Genomic DNA, 15,212 nt, shown 5'->3' on the forward strand with positions numbered 1-15,212 from the left:
ACTAACAGTACCATTTTTGTTTAAGCTTTGGCGAATTCAGCTTACAAAACTGTTGAATGTGACAAAGAACACATAGAACCATAGAGACCCATCTATTCATCCTTTCATCTCTTGCAAAATCCATTATTCTCACTACATTGCAAAAATGGACTATTATACAGTCCCACATTTCAATCTAACCCAAGATTGTCTCCCTGGCACCGATGAAGATAGGGTAGATAAGACTGAGAAAATGCATCTAATTCAATGGAAGGTAAGCTTACCACAGTAATATTCAGGATTCAGGGATTCTCCACTGCGGAGAAAAGAATATGGAAGAAAAGCTTTATGGTAGACATTCATGTCTAAACTAGAAGGCTCAGCTTCAGGACACGTGGAAAGGTATGTGCCAAATGTTGCCATTGCAATGAACTTCATGAGCTCAACATTAGGGACATGACCAAAACTGCAGTCATAAGAATAGACTCCTCCCACCTGCAAGAGAAAAAAGAATGCACAGAAGCATCAATAACTTTCTCAAGAACAGATTCCATCTCTTACATTGCACTTAGCTCTATTTCAATTCAGATGTCAGGGATATATTCAATGCCATAGTTGTATGACAGAAAATATTTCTAGACATAGGCATATTTTTACTCTAGTCTCTAAAGCAGAAAGAGATGAAAGAGGGAAGCAAATCTTATCACCAGTAAAGTTATCTTCCCCTACCTTGAACTGCTGCATGAAATCACCCTGCCTCTGAAATGTGCAAAGATTCCAATGGGTTTATATGCTTACATAAATCTAAACTTATACCTTATCTGTAACTGATAAAAACTGAAGTTTCAAACCAAATAATGCATATATGTGGTGTGTGTGTGTGTGTGTGTATATGCACATGCATATATATACATATACAAATACAAATACACACCACACACACACACTAAATGCCAAGACCTGATCACTTTTTAAATCATTCTCATGAGCCAGAAACTAGAGAAAGCTCAACACACTGGCTGAGTTCATGTAGCAGCTAAATCATATAAGGTATGATTTTGGCTTAGCATGCTTGATGAATCAGCCTTTGTGAGTTTATCTTAGTACAATAATCTTTATTATCAACTTGCTCCTTTAGTAAGTGACCAACTACAGATACATTTAACTGGGTAATTAAAGTTTCTCTCATGCTAGTTTATGTTTGAGGCTAGGTTAGCTTTTCCAATCAGGGTATTATCCTTTGCATGGCTTTGATAAAAACATATTGAAGATGTGGAGGAGGAGAAATAAAAGCCTCATATTTAACCTGTGTTCAAGGTACAAACAGAATTGAGCATATGTGAATTTGTGTAAGCAATAGCCAAAGGAGTAACTGCAAGTCAGGGTTGATCCAAAGTTTGTCGTCATCTTACAAAAATCACAATCTCCTCTTCCCATACACTGAACATAACAAGAGTTGATCAGACCACTTACAGGTAGTCTGCACTTATTGACTGCCTTGTTTAGTGACCGTTCAAAGTTACAACAGTGTAAAAAAAAAGCTTTGCAACCAACCCTCACATGACTGTTGCAGTGTCATGCAGTCACATGATCATGACTTGTGTGCTTCACAACTGGCTTGTGACAAAGTTAACAGAGAAGGGAGAAGTAAAATTCTAAGTCGTGATCATACGATGTTTCACTTAACGACCCATGGTGACTCGCTTAACGATCAAAGAGGAAGTAAGGTCGTAAGCCTGTCATGGTCATGTGATTTTTTTGCTTAGCGATTGCGGCACTTAGTGACAGAGTTGCTGGTCCCAATTGTGGTTGCTAAATGAGGACTACCTGTATTAAGTTCAAACGCGTTATGTGTACTTCTACAGATCTCCACTCAGAAGTAAGAACCCCTAAGTTTAACAAGAACTTCTCCTGGTTAAGTAAGTGTGGATTACAGCCTTAATGAGCAAAGCATGATTCAGCATTTGCTCATTTGAACTAAGTAGTATAACTAGACTCCTGGTATCATCATAATCATAGCTAATTTTTCCTTTGGTTATAAATAGATACTGAAAAAGTTAATAAACAGGAAGCAACTTTCATATTAAGAATTTACCAGGTGAGGCAGATCACTTCTGTCTTTAATATTAGAATGGGCCTGACTACAGTACATTCACAACTATGCAATCATATGTCAGCAGCCAGTGTACTCCCCACAGCACCTGAATAAAAGAGCAGGCCACGGTCCCACTGCGTAGTTGGTTGAGCAGAGTCTCACAGACTGCTACATCTGGCACACTGGTGACACCATCCGTGATCACAATGATCCCTGCAAATAACAACAACCATTATCAGCACTAGATAGATAGGAGTGAAAGGCATGGAAGGCAAGAATTAAGTTTTGAGACAGATTTGCAATTGACAAAAAGGCTGAGGAACAAGAAAAAACTAGAAAAGAGCAACTGTCCTTTTCCTGAATCTACAATATACATATTAAACAAAATTGATGCCAAGAGCAATCTAAGATCAAATGCAAAAAAATCAGCCTGTTGGTCTATTGTAATGTTTATGTCCCCATTATTATGGGGGAAAAAAATAGAAGAGAGTGAGCTATATATTCTACTGCTCTTGGAGGAAAGGTGGGATATACAGTGGTACCTCTAGTTACGAACTTAATCTGTTCCGTGACTCTGGTTGCAACTCGAGTTGGTCTCAAGTCGAGGTAAAGTTTCCCATAAGGTTCAATGTAAATACGGTTAATCCGTTCCACCCTCCGAATTTGGTCGCACCACGAGGCAAATCTCCCCATAAGGTTCAATGTAAATATGGCTAAACAGTTCTGAAACATATGCATTTTATTTTTAAACCTCAAAAACATGAAAAAAAGTACAGTACAGCACAGTATGAAGAGGGAGAATGGGGTGGGGAGGCAGTTATTGTTTGGAGGGAGAGTCCCCCTCCAAAGGGACATCAGGGAAATCTCCTTCAGGGGTTTCCTCTCTTCTTTGCCTCTTAGCTGCAGGCTCAGCTCTGGGGAAAAACCTGTCTAAAGTCAGTTGCCAGCCTGCTCTGCATTTTCTTTGGAGCCATGCTGACAAACACACCAAAAACCTTCCAAACGCCACAAAACACACCACAAGCCTCACCGAACGTCTCCTTGCTACCACGATCTCGCCCACAGGAAGCCGCGACCACGTGGCAGCAGGGATAATGACCACGGACCCGGTTCGTAACTTGAGGCGGAGTTCGCAAGTAGAGGTAAATTTTGGGGGCCGGAGCTGGTCGTATCTCGAAAAATTCGTAAGGAGGGGCGTTCGTAACTAGAGGTACCACTGTAAATTTAACAGAACTGACTACACAAGAGTTGTTGTTCAGTCGTTAAGTCGTGTCTGACTCTTCATGACCCCATGAACCATATTGCGCCAGGCCTTCCTGTCCTTCACTGCCTCCCTGGGTTTGCTCAGTTTCATGCTCACTGCTTCAGTGATGCTATCTAACCATCTCATCCTCTGCCGTCCTCTTCTCCTTTTGCCTTCAATCTTTCCCAGCATCAGGGTCTTTTCCAAAGACTCCTCTCTTCGCATTAGGTGACCAAAGTATCTGAGCTTGAGCTTCATTATCAATCCTTCCAATGAGCAATCAGGGTTGATTTCCTTTAAGATTGACTGGTTTGACATACAAGCAGTCCAGGGGACTCTTAAGAGTCTTCTCCAGCACCACAGTTCAAAGGCATCAATTCTTCGGCACTCAGCCTTCTTTATGGTCCAGCTCTCACAGCCATACATTACTACTGGAAAAACCATAGCTTTGACTATGCGGATCTTTGTCAGCAAGTTGATGTCTCTGCTTTTTAACATGCTGTCTAGGTTTGCCATAGCTTTCCTCCCAAGGAGCAAGCGTCTTTTAATTTCATGGCTGCAGTCTCCATCTGCGGTGATCTTGGAGCCCAAATAAATGAAGTCTGTTATTGCTTCCATTTCTACCCCTTCTATTTGTCAGGAATTGATGGGTCCAGATGCCATGATCTTAGTTTTTTTAATGTTGAGTTTCAAGCCAGCTTTCGCACTCTCCTCTTTCACCCTCATCAAGAGGCTCTTTAGTTCTTCTTCACTTTCTGCCATTAGGGTGGTATCATCTGCATATCTGAGGTTATTGATGATTCTCCCTGCAATCTTAATTCCGGCTTGTGAGTCTTCCAGCCTGGCATTTCTCATGATGTACTCTGCATATAGGTTAAATAAGCAGGGTGACAGTATACAGCCTTGTCGTACTCCTTTCCCTATTTTGAACCAATCGGTTGTTCCATGACCGGTTCTAACTGTTGCTTCTTGGCCCGCATACAGATTTCTCAGGAGACAGGTAAGATGGTCTGGTACCCCCATCTCTTTAAGAATTTGCCAGAGTTTGTTGTGATCCACACAATCAAAGACTTTTGCATAGTCAATGATACACAAGAGTACACAAGACTAACTTAATCTCCCTTCTTTTACTCTGTCTCCCTTTGTCTAATTAAACATAACAGATGGACTTTGAAAAAAAGTTAAAAAAAGATCCCATCTGCACACCCACCTGCAGTGGAGTTGGAGGGAAGCAGTTGCAATGCCAAAATTCCCTGCCGAATCATACTGACAAGCCCAACATCAGCAGTAACCATTGAAACACCCAACTTCTTCCCTGATGTTTCCTGAGAGTCACATAGATGCTCCTGGGTAAGGGATGACAAGTCCACCTGCAACAAGAAAAGACATTCTATTAACTATACCTCAGAAGCACTTTTCATTACAGGTACTTCAAGCCCTTATTATTAAATCCTCTCAAAAGTCAATTTTCACTGATCCATTCCTTCGTACAAGTACAACTGGACTACGGAATTCGCTCTACGTGGGGCTGTACAAGAGGCTGCCCTTGAAGATCACCTGAAAGCTTAAACCAGATCAGCATGCAGTAGTCTAAATAATGATATGTACATCTAGATTTACTTACGTAACAACTCTTCCCCTAGGAGCTGCACTTGCTATCCTTCAACTTCCAAGGGCAATTCAAGATGCTGGTTATTACCTTTAAAGCCTTGCATGATTTAGGGTCTGGCTGTCCTGTAAGAACTGAGAGACAGGTCCTGCTGAGGGTCCTGTCCCCTAAGGAGTTCCATCAGTAGAACCCCATCATCAGACCTTCTCAGTGGTAACCCCTTCCTGTGGAATAGTTTGCCTTCTTATATACAGATCATGACTAATACTTTCTTGTAGGTCTTCTCATTGCTGGATAGGATAACCATATCATCATCAGAGGTTAAATTTGGAATCATTGAACTGGAGGAATACATAACAGTGCCACCAGCCTTTCCAGACAATGACTTTTCCCAAAATATAATCCGTGCATATATTGAATAAAAGTAGCAATAGGGTACCATCCTAATGGATTCCAATTTTAATGGAGAAATCTTGACTGTGGACTCCATACGTTCTCATCCAACCCAATAATTTGCAGCTTGGTAAAAAAGCCTTCAGCATATTTTAGATGTTACTCCATATACCAGAAGCCTGGCCCAAAATGCTATCAAATGCTGCTTTGAAATTAATAAATGTTATATAAGACTTCGTCTTTCATTCACTGTTACTGATCTTTGCTGAGAAATGTTTTCAGCTTTCTAAACAAATATGGGGAAATGCTCTAGAAATTGCAATGGGAAATCAACAATACAGAACAGCAGCAGGCAGGAAAAGAAAGAGTAAGTACTTGTAAACGTGTCATGAAAGCCAGCTTTCTCTCACCTAGATTCTATCTATTTTAGGAATGAAGGTAGAAGTAGTCCTTGTTTAGTGACTGCCTCAGACAGCAACTGTTTGCAATTACAACAGTGATGAAAGAGTAACTTTGCAACCAAAGCCTGCATTTACAACCTTCACAGTGTCTTTCAGTCACATGTTCACATTACAGTGAGTTTGCTGTGTCCCGTGGCTGATCCATTTTTTCCCCCTCTCCTCACAAAGCAGACACATTGCCCAAATAAGCTATCTCTTCATGAGCTGCTTTTCTCCTCAGCCCAAGTTAACAAATTCAGCTCTGTGATCTTAATTAGTTGATTACAATCTTCTGGCTGGTTCAGGCTGCTGCCTGACACTGACAAAACCCTAATCAATTTCACACTGAAGGCTTTTTTGCCTCCTAAGTGGCTTGTGGCTTAGGCAGCAGGCACTTGTGCATTCCTTTCGATGTGTATTCCCCTTTGTGTGCCTGCTTACTCTCTTGTAATCCCTTCCTCTCCAATGTATGTAAATACAAACTTTAATTTCCTTCTTGCTAATTAGCCTAACTCTGAGGTAAGTGTTCCAAAGGGCATGGGAGTAGGGAAAAAGGACTATAAGATTTGCCCTTTTACTCAGCTTCCTCATGAGTCAAGTTCCTGAAACTGTCCTAGCTGTACCAGTTCAGCCGGCTGCTTGGGGTCATATCCTTCTGATGCTGTACAGCAAACAAAAGCTGAAGTAAAATGGTAAGCACAGTTGCAGTCATGTGATTTTTCACTTAGCAAACGCTCTGCTTAATGATCAAGTTGCTGGTCCCAATTGCATATGCTGAATGAGGACTACCTGTACAATGTTTCTCATTAGTTCTCACAAAAGTAATCATGTTACAGAAACTTGAAAAAGAACCTTTAGTAAGAAAAATTCTATTTACTCAGCTAGAAAAGTGAAGGGTCATTAGAAATTTCTTCAAAAATCCTTTTGACTCAACATCCTGTTGGACACACCTTCATAAATACCCATTTAGCTAAGTTGTTCAGGGCACTGTTTCTGTTGCTCCAGTACCTGCCAGACAGGAGTCATCTGAAGCAAGGCTAGAATTATTCTGATCCTCAACAGAAGTCTGAAGAAACTTCCCATTATCAGGACAGTAAATCTCTATTTTAGAGCTTCAAATACTCCCTTGAGCACAGTCATTAGGCTCTTTCTAACAAGCTCATACGTCCTGCCCTTACAAACAGCAACTTTATACACTACTATTCAGTGCTAACAATTACCACCTCTGAACTCCAGGACATAAGAAAGACAGAGAGCAATATTATCATCCATTCCAGATACCTTCAGGTTTTACATTCCAGTAGAGCATTGAAGTCATTAAAGCTAGTCTCCTCTTGCACAACTAAGATTTAATATTCCATAGTGTTTTAATACACGTAGAGCATTTTAAACATATTCCTTCTCGCAAACTTCTAAAGCAGAACGTTATCTCTATGGTGTCATCTCTACACCATAGGCTAAGACACTGTAATTTGTGTAAGAGCTCCTAAGTGTTGGCTCCTTTTCTTCCCCCTTACTTTTCAGCTCATCAATTTGCCATGGCTGAAGAAGCAAATTAAGTACTATATATAGCAAAACCATTTTTGCAAGGCTTATTAAGCCAGTTTCAATGAAATCCCTCTGTGTAGATAACTTAGTTAAGTCCATTTTTTTCCCTGAGGGGAAGGTCCCAACATGGACTGGTGGGCAAAATAGAAAAGGCCCTCACCAGGCTAATCAGGAAAGAATATGAAGAGATTTCCCACTCATTCAAGAAGAAAAAAGTTACTATGGTTTCTCACCTGAGTTTTGGCCTCATACTGCTGCTGGAGCATCTCAGCCACTTTGTTTTCAAAGGCGCACAACTGTGTGTAAACCTGGTTCAAAAAGCTTTCTATCTTTGTTCCATCCAGCAGGCAACCCTGGAACAGTACCTGCCATAGACAAAAAAAGTTTATTTTTTCCGATTTGTGGGTTTTATTTGGCAATGAAGTAAACAGCATACAACAAAACCCAAGAAAATTTGAAAAGGGAACTGTATTAGTTCACTAGCTAACAAAGAATAAAATAGCAGATTGAAATATACAGACATACAAAACAGCGGTTAAAACTAAAATGTTCATCTGCTTGGCAAACTGAAGACTTGTATCTCTCTGTAGCTTTAATTTTTTTGCTAGTTTGCATAATTGAATTTCAACACAAAGGATCCACATTCTATGTTAGATGACTTAAACAATGAATATATTATACATCTAAATATATTTTCAAAAACATACATTACATCTATGAAAATAGATAGATAATAGAGCAAGGGTGCAAAGTTCACCTGGGCCAACAGTCACCTTTTTTGCTGATCATATCAGCAATATATTACTAGCCTGTCCATTGCATATAAAAAGTTTACCAGGAAGATATGTCCACACGCAGCACGCTCTAGTCAACAAACGTTCTTTAGAACACAGGCAGGCAACACGATATCATCAGGTGCTTTGGACTATGTTTTTCATAAAGCATATTGCATATAGCCAATGTTACAGACTATAAGAGCTGTAGTCCAAAACGCCCAGAAGTAATTCAGGCTGCCTAGCCCTGCTTTAAAATGCTGCAGATTATAGCCTATGTACTGTATTCCCTAGCAACAAGAAGTTTTTACTATAAGCTGTTTAAGCATTTCATATTAACATCTCAACACTGAAAGTATAAGAATTACCTGATGTGTCTGTAGGCTAATGATGGAAGAATATACTTGGATAGTGATGAAAATCTCAGGTTGGAATATAATGGCAGAACCTGGGATTCTAAAGGGCTTTAACAATCCTCCTAAACACCGTGAGAGGGCATAGAACACTTCGTCAAAAATTATCTCCCCAGTAGAGTCATCCTGAAAAAAAAAATGAGAGCATATCTGACTTTTCCTCAATTTATCTCAAAAATAAGTACCTCCACCTATCTGGAAGTACATCATAGGAATTTTACAATGTGAACATTTTTAATACTTGGAACTCACAATAATTTTTACCTGTGGAAATATGCAGATTAAACCGCTCTACAAATGTAAGCTAGATAAAAAACAAGAGCTACCAGGCAGGCTTCCCTCCAAAGGGGATATATTTCTGAGAGTCTTGAACAGGAAGCACTCTCAGCCAAAGAAAAGAAAAGGACGGAAAAACGCAAACCACAGTTTGGAGAGATTAACATACTTACTACAATCCCTGTAGATGGACTCAAATCCAGTTCAATCACAAAACGGTACCGGCGTGCAAGGAAAGTGACATGTGTCGAAGGCACCAGGAGGTACGTCTTAGTTTGCAAAGGCTCATTGGGTTGCCAGCTGTTTGGCAGGATGCTGAGAACATCTAACTCACTGTCTGACTTTGCCTTCAACAAAACAAAAAACTAAGCAGAGACAAAACTAAAAACAAAAGTTGAAAGAAGTGACAGGACTTCACATGTTAATTTATCTTCCTAGAGTCATGTGAACTCAACCCCTTCCTGCTTCTCCCACAATACAAAAACATTTGTTTAGAAGCTTTGCAATAAAGTTCACTCACCAATTCAGCTTCAGACATTGAGGAGATAACCTGATGCAAATGACCAAGAAACCAGGCTAGGCGCACATTACGTGAAATTCGATAGTCCTTCATCAAGAGAAATACCTGCCCAGCCTCCTCTATCTGCAAGTAAAAAAAATATTACTTTGCAAAAAAAAAAAGCCATGCTTTTTTTTCAATTATTAAAAAGCTATTTGGCATTTAAATTGTTCCCTATATTATATGTCAAAACAAAATAGCAAGTATCATTCATGCTTACTTGTCATGCTCTAAAGCTGAAAGGGGAAAAAACTACCGAATGTATAAAACAATGTATTTGATTGGACTTTTTTCCCCATTTTGTAGAGTAATTCTGACAGATCTAACAAAAAGCTGTAGATAAATTGCTGGATTAAAAAACAAAGATGCTGAAAAATCCATTAAGTTAGAAATGAAAGGAGGTAGAAAATGATACCTGATATTACTTCCTAGAAAATTTGACAAAGGCAGTAGTGTACTGGATTAAGAACCTAGACATTTATGATCAAGTATTAGATTCTTTTAACCTGCCTTTTCTGTCTGTCTGTCTGTCTTTCTTTCTCTCTCTTGCAAACATACCTAATACATCTATCTTATTTCCCCACAACAACCCTGTGAGGTGGGCTCAGAGAGAGAGTAACTGGCCCAAAGTCACCCAGCTGGCTTCATGCCTAAGGGAGGTATAGAACTCAGTGTCCTGGTTTCTAGGCCAGCACCTTAACCACGATACCAAAGTGCCTCTTTTTTAAAGGTTTTATAATTACCAATTTCTTCAGGTTTTTTTCTTAGCTCTAAATAGTTTAACAATTATTTTCTACAGGAATTCAACATGGCAAGCAGAGCACTACTTCCTATTTTCGCAAAACAACCATCCTGCAAGATAGATTGGACTTTAGAGTAGCGGGATTGAAGCCACTGAATAAGTTTCCACAGGTAATTGTGGACAAGAACCTAAATTTCTCTAACCCTGGTCCAACAACATAGCCACTACATCAGACTGGCTCTTACAATTGGATAATGTAATTATGGACAGTAATGGCTTCTACTGATATGCCATGTAAATGATTTAGAAAATCATTTTTCAATAATAATTTTAAAAAATCTAATGAGTTCAACCAGGTTAATTCTTGTTGTAAACAGGATTTCAGCAAGCATGTTCCATGAAACTAGATAGTTTGCACATTATTACAAGTAACAGAAGATGATCCAATGACAGCCAACAGTATCAAGCAAATATTTCTCATAGTAGCCTTTTTTCCTAGAAGTACTGATCTGAACAATTTTATTCAGAGTCCATCTTTTCCCTTCACAGCAAATTAAGTCATAGGCAAACTTACTTGAAAGTAAATTCTATTCTATTCAGTGGGCTTTCCAAGTAAAGATACATACAACTGTTTAGTGAATGATTGCTGGAGCAGGTGGTCTTCAAGTGAGTGATATGTCACTCGTGTGCTAAGGAAAGCAGGACCCTGGGAAGATGGGGGTTGGAAGTGATAGCCTCTGACTTTGACAGGATAGCATCTACAGCTGGTTTACAGACCGTTCACCCTTCGCCCCAAATTAGGCTGAAAACATTATCTAAATTCACACTTCCTCGTCTGGCCCAATATCAAACAGGCTCAGCGGCAGAACTGTGCAAAACCGCACCACAACTTCTGCCCGGAAAAAGCCTTTCCGCTTGTGAAAGCTAGAGACTGGATTCTCTTTTCGGTCGGACCCTCTCCGTCCGAAACCTGCTCAGCCGAACAGCCTCGCCATTCCCCAAGTCCGGCGCTGGGACCGGTCCCTGGGAATGCACCCCGCTGCGCCCTCGCTCTGCAAACAAGAGCCTCGAGTAGCTACTCTCATCTGAGCCCTTTGCCTCCGCCACCAACCCTCGCTGCCCGCATCTTGGTCGCATCTCAGCCAATTCGGTTCGAAGCTCCTCAAGCAAAGGCACGCCCCGCGGCTGGGCACGTACAGCCACCACCCTTTCTAAACAAGCCCCGCGGGCGCAGCACGTGCAAACCCGGCGTACGCACCTCAGTCTCCAGTCGCTCCGGAGCCGCCATCGCTGACCCTCCAGCCACCCCTCCCTCCTCCTGCCCTCGCCTCGTGACGCTCTGACCCGGAAGAGGAAGAGGCGTGAACAGCCGCGCTTGCTTTTTATCGCTGACTCCGGACTCCGTTGTCATGCAGGTGAAGTCGTTGCGCCGGGCTTTTGGGTGGGGCGCCGGGCGGTTTGAGGGCCCAGCAATCCTGGTGATAGCCGGCAGGATTGAGTAGATGTTGGCGTTGCTTTTTAAAAAGAATTTAAAGGATCCGATTCAAGAGCATCTAGGCTCACGGAGTGCGGTAATCCATGGTTTATTGTTTTATTCGCCCAGTTACCTGGATTTGTTCAACACACTGAGCCCCAAGCCAAATTCTGACCCACTATGTTGCTCCAGCCTAGCCCAAGATTAGCAATATCGATCAAAAATGGTGTAGAAATAAACATGGCTACCTGCTGTCCCAGCTTCCTGTAACAGCAGATTGCGGGAGTTGGCGGAGGATTTGGGTCTGGAACAATATACCGAGGTCCCGCCTCGCGAGTAGCGTACACTGAGAAGAACTGGTGACCTGCACATCAACCCTGTGAGATCTTTGACAGTCCAGCTCTGAAAACTGTTGGTTCGGGTAGCAGGAATAGTGTTTGTCCATTGGTTTGCTGCTTTTGCTTGGTTTAGCACGCTGATCTTTTGGCTGGTATACATTATAATCTTCACCGGCCTTGTGCTAGTCTTTTGCTCCTGTGGCCTGATTGGCTCTAGGTTGCATTCCCAAACAGTGGATGAAAGTAAGAACTATGTAGTTCCACTCAGACTAGAATAATTTTCCCCAAAACGATGCTCACCCATTGTGTTGCAATACAGCTTTTAGAATTTCTAGCTAGCATAGTGTATTATGATACCACTGATTGGTTTGCTGTTAATACTTAGCTATTGTTATCAGATTGAAGAAAGTTACAACAGGGCTTGCTGACAGAATCCTAGAAAATATCTTTTGGATAGACAATATAAAGAGTTATTTTAAGTCAGAAGTTATGAATTTGTATGCCATCTGGAATGACTGAATATTAATACATACGTTTTAGATAACTGCAGGTGCCGGTAATTCTCAATTACAGTAACAGGATTTTGACAGGTTGCTAGGTGACATAAAATGCAGCAAGAACAGTCTTAGCAAAAAGACTGCAATTAAAATAATTTTGAACCACCAATTTCAGATTGTGCTTACAATATACTTCAGATTCAGATCAAGATATCAGTGATGGTGCTTGAGAAGTTTTGAACAAGTAAAAAATATATATTCTCTGAACTGATGTACATCTCCACAGGCTACCCAATCTGGGTTGCAGAAATTTAGAGTACCACTAGATGGCACCTGTTAATTACAGGAGTTAGTTAATCTAATCAGAAAGGGGCCAAGGAGCAACAGTTCCCTGACTTGCAATGGAGCTATCCCTATTGATTTTTAATGTATAATAAAAGAAAAAAGGAAAATAATAACTAGATACAATAACAAATGATAATACAAGAAAAAAACAAGATAAGCCAGGAAATAATTAAAGTACAAAGAAAAATAAATAAAAAATAAAGTTAATACATAGTAGAATGTACACAGGACATTCTGGGCACAGAGAGAACTGCTCCTGTCTGTGCTCCTGCCCTCTGAAGATGCCGGTCACAGATGCTGGCGAAATGTTAGGAAACAAAACTTCCAGAACATGGCCACACAGCCCGGAAGACCCACACCAGCCATTGTATCCGGCCGTGAAAGCCTTCTTAAAGAGCAAGTTAAATTTTGACCCCATGGAATAGCAGTTCATATATAGAAAGTATAAATATGTCTTCCATCCCGGATGTTAAAATGTGTATGTTACAGTCTTTCTATTATAACAGAACAATCATCTTAGTTGCTGCCCATGCATAATAAATGGAAAATTCTTCAAAATTATATAGGTTTCAAATTTTCACAATATAGTTCAGCAGTACATTTACATCTTTGACCCTTATTTCTTTTCCCAACACCCTATTTACAACCTTATGCATATTGAACCAAACAGTGTCAATGTAAGGACAAGCCCAAAACATCTTAGAGTTCCTCCTGGCATATTATGTTTCCAACATACAAAATTTGAAAGCCAGTCATTACTATACATCTCCTGAGGTGTCCAATACTCTCAAAAAATTAGTTTGTTAACTTAATCTCATCTTAAGGTCATGCAATACTAATTTAACATTCTTTAAAATCCTAAGTGATTGGTTTATTGAAATAGAATATTCTACCTTATTATTTCAAATTTTAGGGAAATTAAGATAGATCTACCTTAATTCAACTTTTTTCCATTTTGAATAAAATTAACTGTAATTAAAGAATTTGAAAAAAAACATATTCTAGTGATACTAATAACTAGAATAATGAATCTGACCCAAAATGTACAGTTAAGAGATGTTTTCACTGCACATATTGTTATGGGGCAGCATTGCATAATCTATGTGTTTTTTGCAAAACCTCAAACATTTTGAAAAACTGATTAGCAGCATGCTAATTCAATTTTCAATTCTAGAAAAATGGTTTTCAGGCATCTTTAAGTGTGATTATCCCATAAGTGCTCATGAGAATTTAGATAAAATCTGGTTATTTTTCCCAGCATACTCTAAAAATGCTTTAAATCTAGGAAAAGCAACTGAGTTAATACTAAAACTGGAGTCTTTTACCAAGTTATTAAATAATTTAAAAAATAATGTTCTAACTGTGCCCATAATGGTTTTTGAAATAAATCTTTTGAATTCTAGGAAATAATAGAGGTTAAAATATAAGCCCAATAGTATGGTTGAAAATCAGGAAGATTAAAATCTGTATCTTTTTTATGAATGCCTTTAATTCAAGATGTCCATTTACAGCTTTGTCATCTTTCATATGTATTTACTGCAATTTTTTTATGTGGGGCTGTCCTTGAAAACTTCAGTATACTTAGTGCACAGTCCCATTACTGCCACATAACACTTTTGCTGTGGGAGCTGCACTAGCTCATGATATGTTTCCAAATGCAATTCAAGATGCACCTATCCTATATAGATTCTGCCTGCCCAATCCGAGGGTACAGAATGCCTGCTGAAGATCCTCACTTATTAAGAGGTGTGATAGGAGGGCCCCCCAAATGGGCACTCTCTGTGGGGGCTCCCTTCTCTGGAAAAAGGATATTTCCTGTTCCTGGCTTTTTGGAAACTTACAAAAACTTGGCTGTTCCAGAAAGCTTTGGGACTTGAGTGCTGCATTGTTCCCAGTGCCAGGAATATTATTCTGGGAAAATCCTAAAAAGATAATGAAGCACTGGATTTGCATGCATTTAGAAATAGACAAGATGATGACTGGAAGTCAGCATGGATTTGTTAAAAACAGGTTGTGCCAGACAAATGTTATTGCTTTCTTTGATAATGTGACTAGATTAGTGGATCAAGAGAATGCTGTGGCTGAAGTGGATTTAGACTTCAGTAAGGCATTTTATAAAGTAGACCATAGCCTCCTTCTTGATAAACTGGAAAGTTATGGGATGTATGGTCCACTATCAGATGGATTAACAGTTGGCTAAGCAACTGTAGCCAACACATGGTCCATAATGATCTATATCCACATGAAGGGAGGTATGTAGTGGGGTACCTTAGGGTTCTGTCCTGGGCCCAGTACTCTTCAACATCTTCATAAATGGCCTAGATAAAGGAATAGCTGGAATGCTTATAAAATTTGTGGATGACAGAAACCTTTGGGGGATTGCTAACAGAAGACAGCCTCAAGGTTCAAAAGGATCTTGATAGACTTAAATATTGGCTCTATTCAAAGTTTTTCAGTGGTGAGAAATACAAGATTCTGCAACTTAGGC

General features: G+C 39.9%; 2 protein-coding genes across 10 annotated transcripts in view; one reads left to right on the forward strand and one right to left on the reverse strand.

Moving 5' to 3' along the window:
• The window catches only part of SZT2 (SZT2 subunit of KICSTOR complex), an 80,225-nt gene extending 68,839 nt beyond the window's left edge, over positions 1-11,386 (reverse strand). For 8 of the 9 annotated variants that reach the window (XR_015798427.1, XR_015798428.1, XR_015798429.1 and 5 more), the window contains exons 1-8: positions 11,329-11,386; positions 9,290-9,412; positions 8,943-9,116; positions 8,449-8,619; positions 7,541-7,672; positions 4,528-4,687; positions 2,181-2,287; positions 264-474 (exon numbers count right to left, since the gene is read on the reverse strand). Coding sequence is in view for 5 of the 9 variants with exons in the window: in XM_088153754.1 (XP_088009880.1) it covers positions 264-474; positions 2,181-2,287; positions 4,528-4,687; positions 7,541-7,672; positions 8,449-8,619; positions 8,943-9,116; positions 9,290-9,412; positions 11,329-11,358 (1,108 nt within the window). In the remaining 4 variants the exon portion in view is untranslated. Of the gene's footprint in view, positions 1-263; positions 475-2,180; positions 2,288-4,527; positions 4,688-7,540; positions 7,673-8,448; positions 8,620-8,942; positions 9,117-9,289; positions 9,413-11,328 lie in introns of those variants that run through there. The other variant, XM_088153756.1, reaches the window with a different exon arrangement.
• Positions 11,387-11,406: 20 nt separating this feature from the next.
• Positions 11,407-15,212, forward strand: part of MED8 (mediator complex subunit 8) — a 29,437-nt gene continuing 25,631 nt past the window's right edge. Inside the window, exon 1 of the mRNA XM_088153758.1 lies at positions 11,407-11,485. Coding sequence (XP_088009884.1) covers positions 11,480-11,485 — 6 coding nt within the window. The 5' untranslated portion in view covers positions 11,407-11,479. The remainder of the gene's footprint in view (positions 11,486-15,212) is intronic.

This window comes from Python bivittatus, unplaced genomic scaffold, assembly GCF_059951505.1.
Source record: "Python bivittatus isolate LINGU-HERP-01145 unplaced genomic scaffold, Pbiv_v1 ctg000700_np1212, whole genome shotgun sequence".
NCBI classification, from domain to species: Eukaryota; Metazoa; Chordata; class Lepidosauria; order Squamata; family Pythonidae; genus Python; species Python bivittatus.